Here is a 15,569-nt window from a genome sequence, read left to right as displayed (position 1 = left end):
CCTTTATGTGTATATACTGAGGAGAATCTACCTCACCTTTATGTGTATATACTTATGAGAATCTACCTCCTCTCTATGTGTATATACTGAGGAAAATCTACATCCTCTCTATGTGTATATACTGAGGAGAATCTACCTCACCTTTATGTGTATATACTGAGGAGAATCTACCTCACCTCTCTGTGTATATACTGAGGAGAATCTACCTCACCTCTCTGTGTATATACTGAGGAGAATCTACCTCCCCTCTATGTGTATATACTGAGGAGAATCTACCTCACCTCTATGTGTATATACTGAGGAGAATCTACCTCACCTCTATGTGTATAAACTGAGGAGAAACTACCTCACCTTTATGTGTATATACTGAGGAGAATCTACCTCACCTTTATGTGTATATACTTATGAGAATCTACCTCCTCTCTATGTGTATATACTGAGGAAAATCTACATCCTCTCTATGTGTATATACTGAGGAGAATCTACCTCACCTTTATGTGTATATACTGAGGAGAATCTACCTCACCTCTGTGTGTATACTGAGGAGAATCTACCTCCCCTCTATGTGTATACACTGAGGAGAATCTACCTCATCTTTATCTGTGTATATACTGAGGAGAATCTAGCTCCCCTCTATGTGTATATACTGAAGAGAATCTACCTCACCTCTATGTGTATATACTGAGGAGAAACTACCTCCCCTCTATGTGTATATACTGAGGAGAATCTACCTCACCTCTATGTGTATATACTGAGGAGAATCTACCTCCCCTCTATGTGTATATACTGAGGAGAATCTACCTCACCTCTGTGTGTATATACTGAGGAGAATCTACCTCACCTCTATGTGTATATACTGAGGAGAATCTACCTCCCCTCTATGTGTATATACTGAGGTGAATCTACCTCCCCTCTATGTGTATATACTGAGGAGAATCTACCTCCCCTCTCTGTGTGTATATACTGAGGAGAATCTACCTCACCTCTATGTGTATATACTGAGAAGAATCTACCTCACCGCTATGTGTATATACTGAGGCGAATCTACCTCACCTCTATGTGTATATACTGAGGAGAATCTACCTCCCCTCTGTGTGTATATACTAAGGAGAATCTACCTCACCTCTATGTGTATATACTGAGGAGAATCTACCTTACCTCTATGTGTATATACTGAGGAGAATCTACCTCCCCTCTGTGTGTATATACTCAGGGGAATCTACCTCACCTCTGTGTGTATATACTGAGGAGAATCTACCTCCCCTCTGTGTGTATATACTGAGGAGAATCTACCTCACCTCTATGTGTATATACTGAGGAGAATCTACCTCACCTCTGTGTGTATATACTGAGGAGAATCTACCTCACCTCTGTGTGTATATACTGAGGAGAATCTACCTCACCTCTGTGTGTATATACTGAGGAGAATCTACCTCACCTCTATGTGTATATACTGAGGAGAATCTGCCTCCCCTCTATGTGTATATACTGAGGAGAATCTACCTCCCCGCTGTGTATATACTGAGGAGAATCTACCTCCCCGCTGTGTATATACTGAGGAGAATATAACCGATCTGAATGTGTTTATTCTGTATAGATTCTACGTTGTTCCTCCATCTCTATTTATTTATTTTGGCTCTTCTTTTTTATTAGAGATATGTTTTCTACAAATGTCCTAAGGAAGTCAAGCCCCCCGAGGACCTGCAGGATCTGGGGGTGCGTTTCCTGCAGCCATTTGTCAACCTCCTCTCCAAAGGGACATATTGGTGGATGAACACCTTTATTAAGACAGCGCACAAGAAGCCCATCGACCTGAGAGCAATCGGAAAATTGCCCATAGCCATGCGGGCTGTCACCAACTATCTCCTCCTCAACCAGGCTTTCCAAGCACAAAAGGTGAGCAATCCACACATCCATGACCGCTACATGGTGGCTGGTGCACAGTGAGGCATCAACACGTTAAATATCACTGGAGAGTCATCCATGTACAGAAATCAGAGCCTACTGGAGATATCACCCAGAGTAACATATAAGATGGATCTCCCCATGTTGCCGTATGTCAGATGGATCTCGCCATGAAGTGGTATATCAGATGGTATGGTGGTTTAGTGCACGGGGTTGGAGCCTCAGGTGTAATAGCCACAGGTCTGGAGAGCAGTCAGGGATGAGACAGGTCTCAGTTTGCAGTACAGAGGGATAAGGCGGGTAATGTAGTCAGAAGGGAAGCCAGAAGTCAGTATCAGGAGGTCTTGTAGCAATAGCAGAGGAGCAGGCAGAAGTGGAGTTTGATCAATCAATGCTGGGGAGCAGAATAATCACATGCTGGTGCAGTGGCAGGGCCAGGGAGGAATATTTGAAAGAGGCGTTATAATACACCGAAACGTGTTGTATGGCATAAGCGGCATAAAATACCCTGACAATACTATGGACCTATTGGTCACTGATTGTTACTTAAATCCGTACCCGAGGAGCACGGAGAATTATTCTTTCTACTTGGATTACATTTGCCAAGACCCCGGGTACTACAGAGGTGTCGCACTCTCCTGGAGGCACCACCAGTACCCCTGGACATTGGACGGGAAAAGAACAACCTTACAAGCAAACTTGGACAACAGCTGCAGGTGTGATCCCCATGTGGGAAATCCCCTCTGCACCAGGTGAGTGTGCAATCACTCAATTATTACACTGCCCCATATATTTTCCTGATAAGGCACTGCGGCGCTGGTCTGACTATTTATTGTATTCAATCAAGGAACAGGGAGGGGCTAATTCGGAACGAGGAGCAAGAGCTAGTGATAAGAACAAGGTTATACAGGGGAGCTTGCTGGGTTACCCCACTAGTAACCCCTCCAATGCCATTCCTGTGGTACTCACTGGGGACAGCCACTGACTGGAGTACAGAAGGTCGTGAGACTTGACAATATCCTATCAGTAATGGTGTAACTATTACTAGTGGGGTACCACAGGGGGCAGTATTGGAGGGGCCACTGTTACTAGTGGGGTACCACAGGGGGCAGTATTGGAGGGGCCAATGTTACTAGTGGGGTACCACAGGGGGCAGTAGTGGAGGGGCCACTGCTACTAGTGGGGTACCACAGGGGGCAGTACTGGAGGGGTCACCATTACTAGTGGGGTACCACAGGGGGCAGTAGTGGAGGGGCCACTGTTACTAGTGGGGTACCACAGGGGGCAGTATTGGAGGGGTCACTGTTACTAGTGGGGTACCACAGGGGGCAGTAGTGGAGGGGCCACTGTTACTAGTGGGGTACCACAGGGGGCAGTATTGGAGGGGTCACTGTTACTAGTGGGGTACCACAGGGGGCAGTATTGGAGGGGTCACTGTTACTAGTGGGGTACCACAGGGGGCAGTATTGGAGGGGTCACTGTTCCTAGTGGGGTGACACGGGGGGCATTATTGGAGGGGTCACTGTTACTAGTGGGATACTACAGGGGGGCAGTATTGGAGGGGTCACTGTTACTAGTGGGGTACCACAGAGGGCAGTAATGGAGGAGTCACTGTTACTAGTGGGGTACCACAGGGGGCAGTATTGAAAGGGTCACTGTTACTAGTGGGGTACGACAGGGGGCAGTATTAGAGGGGTCACAGTTACTAGTGGGGTACCACAGGGGGGCAGTATTAGAGGGGTCACTGTTACTAGTGGGGTACCACAGGGGGCAGTAATGGAGGGGTCACTGTTACTAGTGGGGTACCACAGCTGGCAGTATTGGAGGAGTTTTTAATTTGATACCACAGGGGTTTTGTATTGGGGGGGACAAGCAGGGTACCACAGGGTGCAGTATTGAAGGGGCTACTAGTGGGGTACCATTGAAGCAGTATTGGAGGGGTCACTGTTACTGGTGTGGTACCTTCGGGCTAATATTGGAGGGGTAACCACTATTAGTGGGATATGACAGGGGCAGCATTGGAGGGGTTACTGTTACTAGTGGGGTGCCACAGGGGGCAGTATTGGAGGGGTCACTGTTACCAGTTGGGTACCACAGGGGGCAGTATTGGAGGGGTCACTGTTACTAGTTGGGTGCCACAGGGGGCAGTATTGGAGGGGTCACTGTTACTAGTGGGGTACCACAGGGGGCAGTATTGGAGGGGTCACTGTTACTAGTTGGGTACCACAGGGGGCAGTATTGGAGGGGTCACTGTTACTAATGGGGTACCACAGGGGTAGTATTGGAGGGGTCACTGTTACCAGTTGGGTACCACAGGGTGCAGTATTGGAGGGGTCACTGTTACTAGTTGGGTACCACAGGGGGCAGTATTAGAGGGGTCACTGTTACTAGTTGGGTACCAAAGGGGGCAGTATTGGAGGGGTCACTGTTACTAGTGAGGTACCACAGGGGGCAGTATTGGAGGGGTCACTGTTACTAGTGAGGTACCACAGGGGGCAGTATTTGAGGGGTCCCTGTTACTAGTGGGGTACCACAGGGGGCAGTATTGGAGGGGTCACTGTTACTAGTGGGGTACCACAGGGGGCAGTATTGGAGGGGTCACTGTTACTAGTGGGGTACCACAGGGGGCAGTATTGGAGGGGTCACTGTTACTAGTGGGGTACCACAGGGGTAGTATTGGAGAGGTCACTGTTACTAGTGGGATACCACAGGGGGCAGTATTGGAGGGGTCACTGTTACTAGTTGGGTACCACAGGGGGCAGTATTGGAGGGGTCACTGTTACTAGTGGGATGCCACAGGGGGCAGTATTGGAGGGGTCACTGTTACTAGTGGGGTACCACAGGAGGTAGTATTGGAGGGGTCACTGTTACTAATGGGGTACCCCAGGGGGCAGTATAGGAGGGGTCACTGTTACTAGTGGGGTACCACAGGGGGCAGTATTGGAGGGGTCACTGTTACTAGTGAGGTACCACAGGGGGCAGTATTGGAGGGGTCACTGTTACTAGTGGGGTACCACAGGGGGCAGTATTGGAGGGGTCACTGTTACTAGTGAGGTACCACAGGGGGCAGTATTGGAGGGGTCACTGTTACTAGTGGGGTACCACAGGGGGCAGTTTGGAGGGGTCACTGTTACTAGTGGGGTACCACAGGGGGCAGTATTGGAGGGGTCACTGTTACTAGTGGGGTACCACAGGGGGCAGTATTGGAGGGGTCACTGTTACTAGTGGGGTACCACAGGAGGCAGTATTGGAGGGGTCACTGTTACTAGTGGGGTGCCAAAGGGGGCAGTATTGGAGGGGTCACTGTTACTAGTGGGGTAGCACAGGGGTCACTGTTACTAGTGGGGTACCACAGGTTGCAGTATAGAAGGGGTCACTGTTACTAGTGAGGTACCACAGGGGGCAGTATAGGAGGGGTCCCTGTTACTAGTGGGGTACCACAGGTTGCAGTATAGAAAGGGTCACTGTTACTAGTGGGGTACCACAGGTTGCAGTATAGAAGGGGTCACTGTTACTAGTGAGGTACCACAGGGGGCAGTATTGGAGGGGTCACTGTTACTAGTGGGGTACCACAGGGGGCAGTATAGGAGGGGTCACTGTTACTAGTGGGGTACCACAGGGGGCAGTATTGGAGGGGTCACTGTTACTAGTGGGGTACCACAGGAGGCAGTATTGGAGGGGTCACTGTTACTAGTGGGGTACCACAGGGGGCAGTATTGGAGGGGTCACTGTTACTAGTTGGGTACCACAGGGGGCAGTATTGGAGGGGTCACTGTTACTAGTGGGATACCCCAGGGGGCAGTATAGGAGGGGTCACTGTTACTAGTGGGGTGCCACAGGGGGCAGTATTGGCGGGGTCACTGTTACTAGTGGGGTAGCACAGGGGTCACTGTTACTAGTGGGGTACCACAGGTTGCAGTATAGAAGGGGTCACTGTTACTAGTGAGGTACCACAGGGGGCAGTATAGGAGGGGTCATTGTTATTAGTGAGGTACCACAGGGGGCAGTATTGGAGGGGTCACTGTTACTAGTGGGGTACCCCAGGGGGCAGTATAGGAGGGGTCACTGTTACTAGTGGGGTGCCACAGGGGGCAGTATTGGAGGGGTCACTGTTACTAGTGGGGTAGCACAGGAGGTAGTATTGGAGGGGTCACTGTTACTAGTGAGGTACCACAGGGGGCAGTATTGGAGGGGTCACTGTTACTAGTGGGGTACCCCAGGGGGCAGTATAGGAGGGGTCACTGTTACTAGTGGGGTGCCACCCAGGACTGTAACAAGGGGGCGCTCTAATAACTATGTATAATATATCAGGGGTCAGTACAGAGATCTCTCCCATCATCTATTATACCCAGGACTGTAACAAGGGGGCGCTCTAATAACTATGTATAGATATATCAGGGGTCAGTCCAGAGATCTCTCCCATCATCTATTATACCCAGGACTGTAACAAGGGGGCGCTCTAATAACTATGTACAGATATATATGGGGTCAGTACAGAGATCTCTCCCATCATCTATTATACCCAGGACTGTAACAAGGGGGCCCTCTAATAACTATGTATAATATATCAGGGGTCAGTACAGAGATCTCTCCCATCATCTATTATACCCAGGACGGTAACAAGGGGGCGCTCTAATAACTATGTACAGATATGTCCGTGGTCAGTACAGAGCTCTCTCCCATCATCTATTATACCCAGGACTGTAACAAGGGGGCGCTCTAATAACTATGTATAATATATCAGGGGTTAGTCCAGAGATCTCTCCCATCATCTATTATACCCAGGACTGTAACAAGGGGGCGCTCTAATAACTATGTATAGATATATCAGGGGTCAGTACGGAGATCTCTCCCATCATCTATTATACCCAGGACTGTAACAAGGGGGCGCTCTAATAACTATGTACAGATATGTCCGTGGTCAGTACAGAGATCTCTCCCATCATCTATTATACCCAGAACTGTAACAAGGGGGTGCTCTAATAACTATGTATGGATATATCAGGGGTCAGTACAGAGATCTCTGCCATCATCTATTATACCCTGGACTGTAACAAGAGGGCGCTCTAATAACTACACATAGATATATCAGGGGTCAGTACAGAGATCTCTCCCATCATCTATTATATGCAGGACTGTAACAAGGGGGCACTCTAATAACTATGTATAGATATATCAGGGGTCAGTACAGAGATCTCTCCCATCATGTATTATACCCAGGACTGTAACAGGGGAGCGCTCTAATAACTATGTACAGATATATCCGTGGTTAGTACAGAGATCTCTCCCATCATCTATTATACCCAGGACTGTAACAAAGGGGTGCTCTAATAACCATGTATAATATATCAGGGGTCAGTACAGAGATCTCTCCATCATCTATTATACTCAGGACTGTAACAAGAGGGCGCTCTAATAACTATGTATAGATATATCAGGGGTCAGTACAGAGATCTCTGCAATCATCTATTATACCCTGGATTGTAACAAGGGGGCGCTCTAATAACTATGCATAATATATCAGGGGTCAGTACAGATATCTCTCCCATCATCTATTATACCCAGGACCTTAACAAGGGGGCGCTCTAATAACTATGTATAATATATCAGTGGTCAGTACAGAGATCTCTCTCATCATCTATTATATCCAGGACTGTAACAAAGGGGTGCTCTAATAACCATGTATAATATATCAGGGGTTACTACAGAGATCTCTCCATCATCTATTATACTCAGGACTGTAACAAGAGGGCGCTCTAATAACTATGCATAGATATATCAGGGGTCAGTACAGAGATCTCTGCAATCATCTATTATACCCTGGACTGTAACAAGGGGGCGCTCTAATAACTATGCATAATATATCAGGGGTCAGTACAGAGATCTCTCCCATCATCTATTATACCCAGGACTGTAACAAGGGGGCGCTCTAATAACTATGTATAATATATCAGGGGTCAGTACAGAGATCTCTTCCACCATCTATTAGAACCAGGACTGTAACAAGGGGGCGCTCTAATAACTATGTATAATATATCAGGGGACAGTACAGAGATCTCTTCCATCATCTATTATACCCAGAACTGTAACAAGGGGGCGCTCTAATAACTATGTATAATATATCAGTGGTCAGTACAGAGATCTCTCTCATCATCTATTATACCCAGGACTGTAACAAAGGGGTGCTCTAATAACCATGTATAATATATCAGGGGTTACTACAGAGATCTCTCCATCATCTATTATACTCAGGACTGTAACAAGAGGGCGCTCTAATAACTATGTATAATATATCAGGGGTCAGTACAGAGATCTCTCCCATCATCTATTATACCCAGGACTGTAACAAGGGGGCCCTCTAATAACTATGTATAATATATCAGGGGTCAGTACAGAGATCTCTCCCATCATCTATTATACCCAGGACGGTAACAAGGGGGCGCTCTAATAACTATGTACAGATATGTCCGTGGTCAGTACAGAGCTCTCTCCCATCATCTATTATACCCAGGACTGTAACAAGGGGGCGCTCTAATAACTATGTATAGATATATCAGGGGTCAGTACGGAGATCTCTCCCATCATCTATTATACCCAGGACTGTAACAAGGGGGCGCTCTAATAACTATGTATAGATATATCAGGGGTCAGTACGGAGATCTCTCCCATCATCTATTATACCCAGGACTGTAACAAAGGGGTGTTCTAATAACCATGTATAATATATCAGGGGTTACTACAGAGATCTCTCCATCATCTATTATACTCAGGACTGTAACAAGAGGGCGCTCTAATAACTATGTATAGATATATCAGGGGTCAGTACAGAGATCTGTGCAATCATCTATTATACCCTGGATTGTAACAAGGGGGCGCTCTAATAACTATGCATAATATATCAGGGGTCAGTACAGAGATCTCTCCCATCATCTATTATACCCAGGACTGTAACAAGGGGGCGCTCTAATAACTATATATAATATATCAGGGGTCAGTACAGAGATCTCTTCCACCATGTATTAGAACCAGCACTGTAACAAGGGGGCGCTCTAATAACTATGTATAATATATCAGGGGACAGTACAGAGATCTCTTCCATCATCTATTATACCCAGAACTGTAACAAGGGGGCGCTCTAATAACTATGTATAATATATCAGTGGTCAGTACAGAGATCTCTCTCATCATCTATTATACCCAGGACTGTAACAAAGGGGTGCTCTAATAACCATGTATAATATATCAGGGGTTACTACAGAGATCTCTCCATCATCTATTATACTCAGGACTGTAACAAGAGGGCGCTCTAATAACTATGTATAGATATATCAGGGGTCAGTACAGAGATCTCTGCAATCATCTATTATACCCTGGACTGTAACAAGGGGGCGCTCTAATAACTATGCATAATATATCAGGGGTCAGTACAGAGATCTCTCCCATCATCTATTATACCCAGGACTGTAACAAGGGGGCGCTCTAATAACTATGTATAATATATCAGGGGTCAGTACAGAGATCTCTTCCACCATCTATTAGAACCAGGACTGTAACAAGGGGGCGCTCTAATAACTATGTATAATATATCAGGGGACAGTACAGAGATCTCTTCCATCATCTATTATACCCAGAACTGTAACAAGGGGGCGCTCTAATAACTATGTATAATATATCAGTGGTCAGTACAGAGATCTCTCTCATCATCTATTATACCCAGGACTGTAACAAAGGGGTGCTCTAATAACCATGTATAATATATCAGGGGTTACTACAGAGATCTCTCCATCATCTATTATACTCAGGACTGTAACAAGAGGGCGCTCTAATAACTATGTATAATATATCAGGGGTCAGTACAGAGATCTCTCCCATCATCTATTATACCCAGGACTGTAACAAGGGGGCGCTCTAATAACTATGTATAGATATATCAGGGGTCAGTACAGAGATCTCTCCCATCATCTATTATACCCAGGACTGTAACAAGGGTGCGCTCTAATAACTATGTACAGATATATATGGGGTCAGTACAGAGATCTCTCCCATCATCTATTATACCCAGGACTGTAACAAGGGGGCCCTCTAATAACTATGTATAATATATCAGGGGTCAGTACAGAGATCTCTCCCATCATCTATTATACCCAGGACGGTAACAAGGGGGCGCTCTAATAACTATGTACAGATATGTCCGTGGTCAGTACAGAGCTCTCTCCCATCATCTATTATACCCAGGACTGTAACAAGGGGGCGCTCTAATAACTATGTATAGATATATCAGGGGTCAGTACGGAGATCTCTCCCATCATCTATTATACCCAGGACTGTAACAAGGGGGCGCTCTAATAACTATGTATAGATATATCAGGGGTCAGTACGGAGATCTCTCCCATCATCTATTATACCCAGGACTGTAACAAAGGGGTGTTCTAATAACCATGTATAATATATCAGGGGTTACTACAGAGATCTCTCCATCATCTATTATACTCAGGACTGTAACAAGAGGGCGCTCTAATAACTATGTATAGATATATCAGGGGTCAGTACAGAGATCTGTGCAATCATCTATTATACCCTGGATTGTAACAAGGGGGCGCTCTAATAACTATGCATAATATATCAGGGGTCAGTACAGAGATCTCTCCCATCATCTATTATACCCAGGACTGTAACAAGGGGGCGCTCTAATAACTATATATAATATATCAGGGGTCAGTACAGAGATCTCTTCCACCATGTATTAGAACCAGCACTGTAACAAGGGGGCGCTCTAATAACTATGTATAATATATCAGGGGACAGTACAGAGATCTCTTCCATCATCTATTATACCCAGAACTGTAACAAGGGGGCGCTCTAATAACTATGTATAATATATCAGTGGTCAGTACAGAGATCTCTCTCATCATCTATTATACCCAGGACTGTAACAAAGGGGTGCTCTAATAACCATGTATAATATATCAGGGGTTACTACAGAGATCTCTCCATCATCTATTATACTCAGGACTGTAACAAGAGGGCGCTCTAATAACTATGTATAGATATATCAGGGGTCAGTACAGAGATCTCTGCAATCATCTATTATACCCTGGACTGTAACAAGGGGGCGCTCTAATAACTATGCATAATATATCAGGGGTCAGTACAGAGATCTCTCCCATCATCTATTATACCCAGGACTGTAACAAGGGGGCGCTCTAATAACTATGTACAGATATATATGGGGTCAGTACAGAGATCTCTCCCATCATCTATTATACCCAGGACTGTAACAAGGGGGCGCTCTAATAACTATGTATAATATATCAGGGGTCAGTACAGAGATCTCTTCCACCATCTAATAGAACCAGGACTGTAACAAGGGGGCGCTCTCTACATCTAGAGCAGGGGTCCCCAACCACCGGGCCGCGGATCGGGGCCGGGCCGTTGGGTGGTTAGTGCCGGTCCGCGGCACCGCCGGGAACTTTTGCTTTAAACACAAGGTCCGCGGCCCGAATCTGGCCCGCTGCCTTGTGTTATGTGGCCCGCGGCGTGCCGACGCCGCTGACCACTGAAGCGATTACCAGCGGGGGCGCTGCAGCTCCCCGCTGGTAATCGCGCTGTTCCCGGATCACACACTGACGTCTGTGCAGCCAGATTCTCCTCCCCAAGTCCCTTGCTCATTAGTTCCGCAGGAGAGGACTCGGGGAGGAAGCGTTCCGGGCTGCACACTGACGTCAGGGCAAGCAGAGAGGGAGCGACAGCAGGGAGGAGGTAAGTATATGGGTTGGGGGGACTGCCTATTACTGGGGAGGGGGGGGGTGGCTGGTTATTACTGGGGGGTGGGGGTTAGTTATTACAGGGGAAGGGGCTGCCTATTACTGGGGGGCTGGTTATTACTGGGGGGTGGGGGCTACTTATTACAGGGGAAGGGGCTGCCTATTACTGGGGGGCTGGTTATTACGGGGAGGGGGGCTGCGTATTACGGGGGAGGGGGGGCTGCCTATTACTGGGGTGGGGGGCTGCTTATTACTGGGGGGGGACCTGCTTATTACTAGGGGGGGCTGCTTATTACTAGGGGGGCTGCTTATTACTAGGGGGGGGGGGCTACTTATTACAGGAGAAGGGGCTGCTTATTACTGGGGGGGCTGGTTATCACGGGGGGGGCTACTTATTACAGGGGAAGGGGCTGCCTATTACTGGGGGGGGCTGCCTATTACAGGGGGGTCTGCCTATTATGGGGGAGGGGGGCTGGTTATTACTGGGGGAGTGGGGGCTGCTTATTACTGGGGGGGGACCTGCTTATTACTAGGGGGGCTGCTTATTACTGGGGGGGCTACTTATTACAGGGGAAGGGGCTGCCTATTACGGGGGGGCTGCCTATTACTTGGGCGGGGGGGCGCTGCCTATTACTGGGGGGGGACCTGCTTATTACTGGGGGGACCTGCTTATTACAGGGGGAGAGGCTGCTAATTACTGAGGGATGGGGGCTGTCTATTACTGGGGGGGAGATAAATTATATGCTGCCCTATGTGTGTGCTTTGGGGGGGGGATAGATTATATACTGCCCTATGTGTGTACTGCCAGGACATTCTAAATGTCATAATTAAATAAGAATGCACTAAACTCCAACCCCCTTCATAACCCCGCCCTATATAACCAAAGCCCAGCCCATGTCCCACCCAACCCTGCCGGGCCTTGTAAAAATGGTCTTGCTTGAAGCCGGTCCCTGGTGCCAAAAAGGTTGGGGACCACTGATCTAGAGGATAGAAGGTTTCTATAAGGGGGTTCTTTACTGTAAGAGCAGTGAGACTATAGACCTTTCTCCTGAGGATGCGGTGACGGTGATACGATATAAGAGGTTCTGGACATCTTTCTTGAGGGTTACATTATTACATGGTATACCACTGATTACTCAGAGGGATCGGTGATCCGGGGATTATTCCGATTGCCAAATTGGAAGCGGGAAATAATTTTTTCCCTTAAATTAGGAAAATTGGCTTCTACGTCTTTTTTCTTTGCCTGCCTCTGCACCAACATTGGGGGTAATTTTTTGGCCTAGTAGATTTGTGTCATTTTGAGCCTGACTGCATTTATCAGACTCTGATGAGTGTCTGCTGTTGATGTCCACTTGGGGGTAATAAGGGGTGTTTAGTGCCCTCCTGGCCTGAGTTCTGTGCTGCTCATTAGCAGTGCTGCCTGCTCCTGCTGTGGAGTGAGGACGTCCACGGATCTGGTTTCGTGGTTCCTGCAGCGGTCCTCTCAGATAAGTGCAGAGATTCGTTTGCTGAGGTTTATTCTGGGAGGTTTTTGGTTTTCGCCTATGTTGGCTTTTCTTTTGTCCTTTATCAGGGTCAGTGAGTGGCACAGGCAGGAGAGTGGATGCGTGCTTATCAGGGCGGACCATCCACAAGTAGGTAGGAGCTGTCAGCCTCTAGTTCTCCTAAAGCCGCTTACACATAAATGACCTGAATTCCGCATGTGAGTTCTCGTAGCAGAATCCGTCTGTAACCCTGGCCGGCGGCCCCGTGTACCTGCAAAGTTTATGATGCTGATGACCATGAGGGCTCGCCATCGGTCAGTACACATTTACAAAACTAAATATTTGGTTTTCCCCGCTGTGCGATGACATGGCAGCCTGCGGTCCATCCGTAATGTCAATTGCAGATGGGCTGCCGGTCAGACAGCCTGCATTGACTTTTAATGGAGGCCGTCCGCACAGGATCCGCAGCAAATTACAGCATGCTGCGATTTTTCCTCCGCTGGCAGAATACGCAATTCGTATCCGTGAGTGGGAAGGAAGAAGGACAAACCTCTCAAGGCGTGCGGTTTGCTGTGAATCCTCAATAGTAATCGGTTCATGTGAAGCTGGCCTTATTTTGTGCTGCAGGGAGTTACTGGCGGTCGGTGTGTTTGGCGCTGCAGAACAAGTTGGCGCTATACAAATAGAGTATTATTACTAGACTGACCCGCTGGCGCTGGGCGAACATAAAGTGTTTCAGCGGTGCTGGTTGTGAGCGTCTAAATCTGCTTACTCAGGTGATTTAGAGCGTCACTTTGTATTTGGAGCAGATATCTAATATGAGAAAGCTTACGGGTCTCTCTCTGTTTGTCTGTCCTCTCTTTCTATCTGTCTCTTGCGTTGTCTGCTTCTGCCTGTCCCTCTCTCTGTCTCTTTCTGTCTCGGTATCACTCTGTCTGTTTCTTTTGTTCTCTTTCTGTCTCTCTGTCTGTCCCTCTTGTTCTCTATCGCTCTCTCTATGTCTCTTAATCACTCGCTCTATCGCTTTCTCTCGGTCTTTCGCTCTCTCTGTCTGTCTATTGCTCTCTCTCTCTATCACTTTCTGTCTTTATATTACTCTCTCTGTGTTTCTCTATCACTCTCTCGGTCTGTTTCTCTGTCTCTCTATAGTTCTCTTTCTGTCTCTCTATTGCTCTCTCTCTGTTTCTCTATCACTCTCCCTTTGTTTTTTCCACCGCTCTCTCTATCTCTCTATCATTCTGTCTATTGCTCTCTCTGTCTGGCTCACTATCTAGCTCTCTCTCTGTCTCTCTATCGCTCTCTCTCTGTCTCTATTGCTCTCTCACTGTGTCTCTTTATCGTGCTCTCTGTCTGTCTCTCTATCATTCTTGGTGGGCAGTGTATGGTGCAGCTTAGCAATGTATGCAGTGTTGCTTAGCAACGCTTCACTCATTCCAGCACATGCCTAAAGCACAGCAGCGCCGCCCATAGACTTAACATTGTAACATTCAACCCTCCTGACAGTCCCTGAATGTATTACACTCACATGTGATTATGTTCCGGCAGCGGTAAGCGTGTGTGTCATCTAATGACACCAACATCATCCACCAAAGTTACAGCAAAGTGTGGGGCAAGAAAAGCATTATTAGATTATTGAACACTGCTGGAGGCTTTAGATTTTGGTTTGTAGTTATTGCATGCACAAATATAGGCATTCAGGTACTAGAGGTGAGAGAACACTGGTGGGTATGGCAAGAAGTAGCATAAAATAATCAGTTCCTGCCAGACTCAGGGGGAAGTTGGTTGCCAGCCAGAGAGAGAGAGAGGCTGCAAAGGCAGAGTCAGGAACTTGGGGCCTGAGGTCCAGTGTTTGACCAGTCTAGGCCCGTGAGAAGGTCTAGCAGGGGAGGACACCTTATGGACGCCCCGGATGGGAAATAAAGATGGAGACCCCATGGATTGTGAACTCTAAGTTGTGATATGTTTCACAAGCGCTTGCTGTGATATGAAATAAAATCCAGAATTGTAAGAGATTTCCAGGGCCTTATGGCACGTGCTGTTTACCCTGCTACATAGAAAACATGGCGACCTTATAAACGAGCAACCCCCAGGTGCCACACAGTATATGGGATGGATCTCGCCATCTGGTGGTATATTTGATGTATTGCTCCATTTATCGGAATATTGGATGGATCTTCCTTTGTAGCGGTATATTTGATGCCCCCCCCCCCTCCTCTGAATAGCGGTATATTACATGGATCTCGCCGTGTAGCACTATATCACATGGATCTCCCAAGGACTCACGTCCTATCCTCAGGGCCAAACCCTCTCCAATGGACCAGGTACTAAATAGAGCCCCAAACCCGCCTGGCGTCAATGATCTTCTCTACTTCATATTTAAGTTCTCCATGCTCAAGTGTAGGAGAGGGCGGGTCAC

The 15,569-nt window shown here is 47.3% G+C and overlaps 1 protein-coding gene across 1 annotated transcript in view; it reads left to right on the top strand.

Moving 5' to 3' along the window:
• Positions 1 to 15,569, top strand: part of ABCC8 (ATP binding cassette subfamily C member 8) — a 166,353-nt gene that overhangs the window by 24,002 nt on the left and 126,782 nt on the right. Inside the window, exon 5 of the mRNA XM_066583718.1 lies at positions 1,654 to 1,896. Within this exon, the coding sequence (XP_066439815.1) occupies positions 1,654 to 1,896 (243 nt within the window). The remainder of the gene's footprint in view (positions 1 to 1,653; positions 1,897 to 15,569) is intronic.

This window comes from Eleutherodactylus coqui, chromosome 11 (genome assembly GCF_035609145.1).
Source record: "Eleutherodactylus coqui strain aEleCoq1 chromosome 11, aEleCoq1.hap1, whole genome shotgun sequence".
In the NCBI taxonomy this organism is placed as follows: Eukaryota; Metazoa; Chordata; class Amphibia; order Anura; family Eleutherodactylidae; genus Eleutherodactylus; species Eleutherodactylus coqui.
Note: the sequence above shows the minus strand (reverse complement) of the source record. Positions and strands in the feature narration are given on the sequence as shown.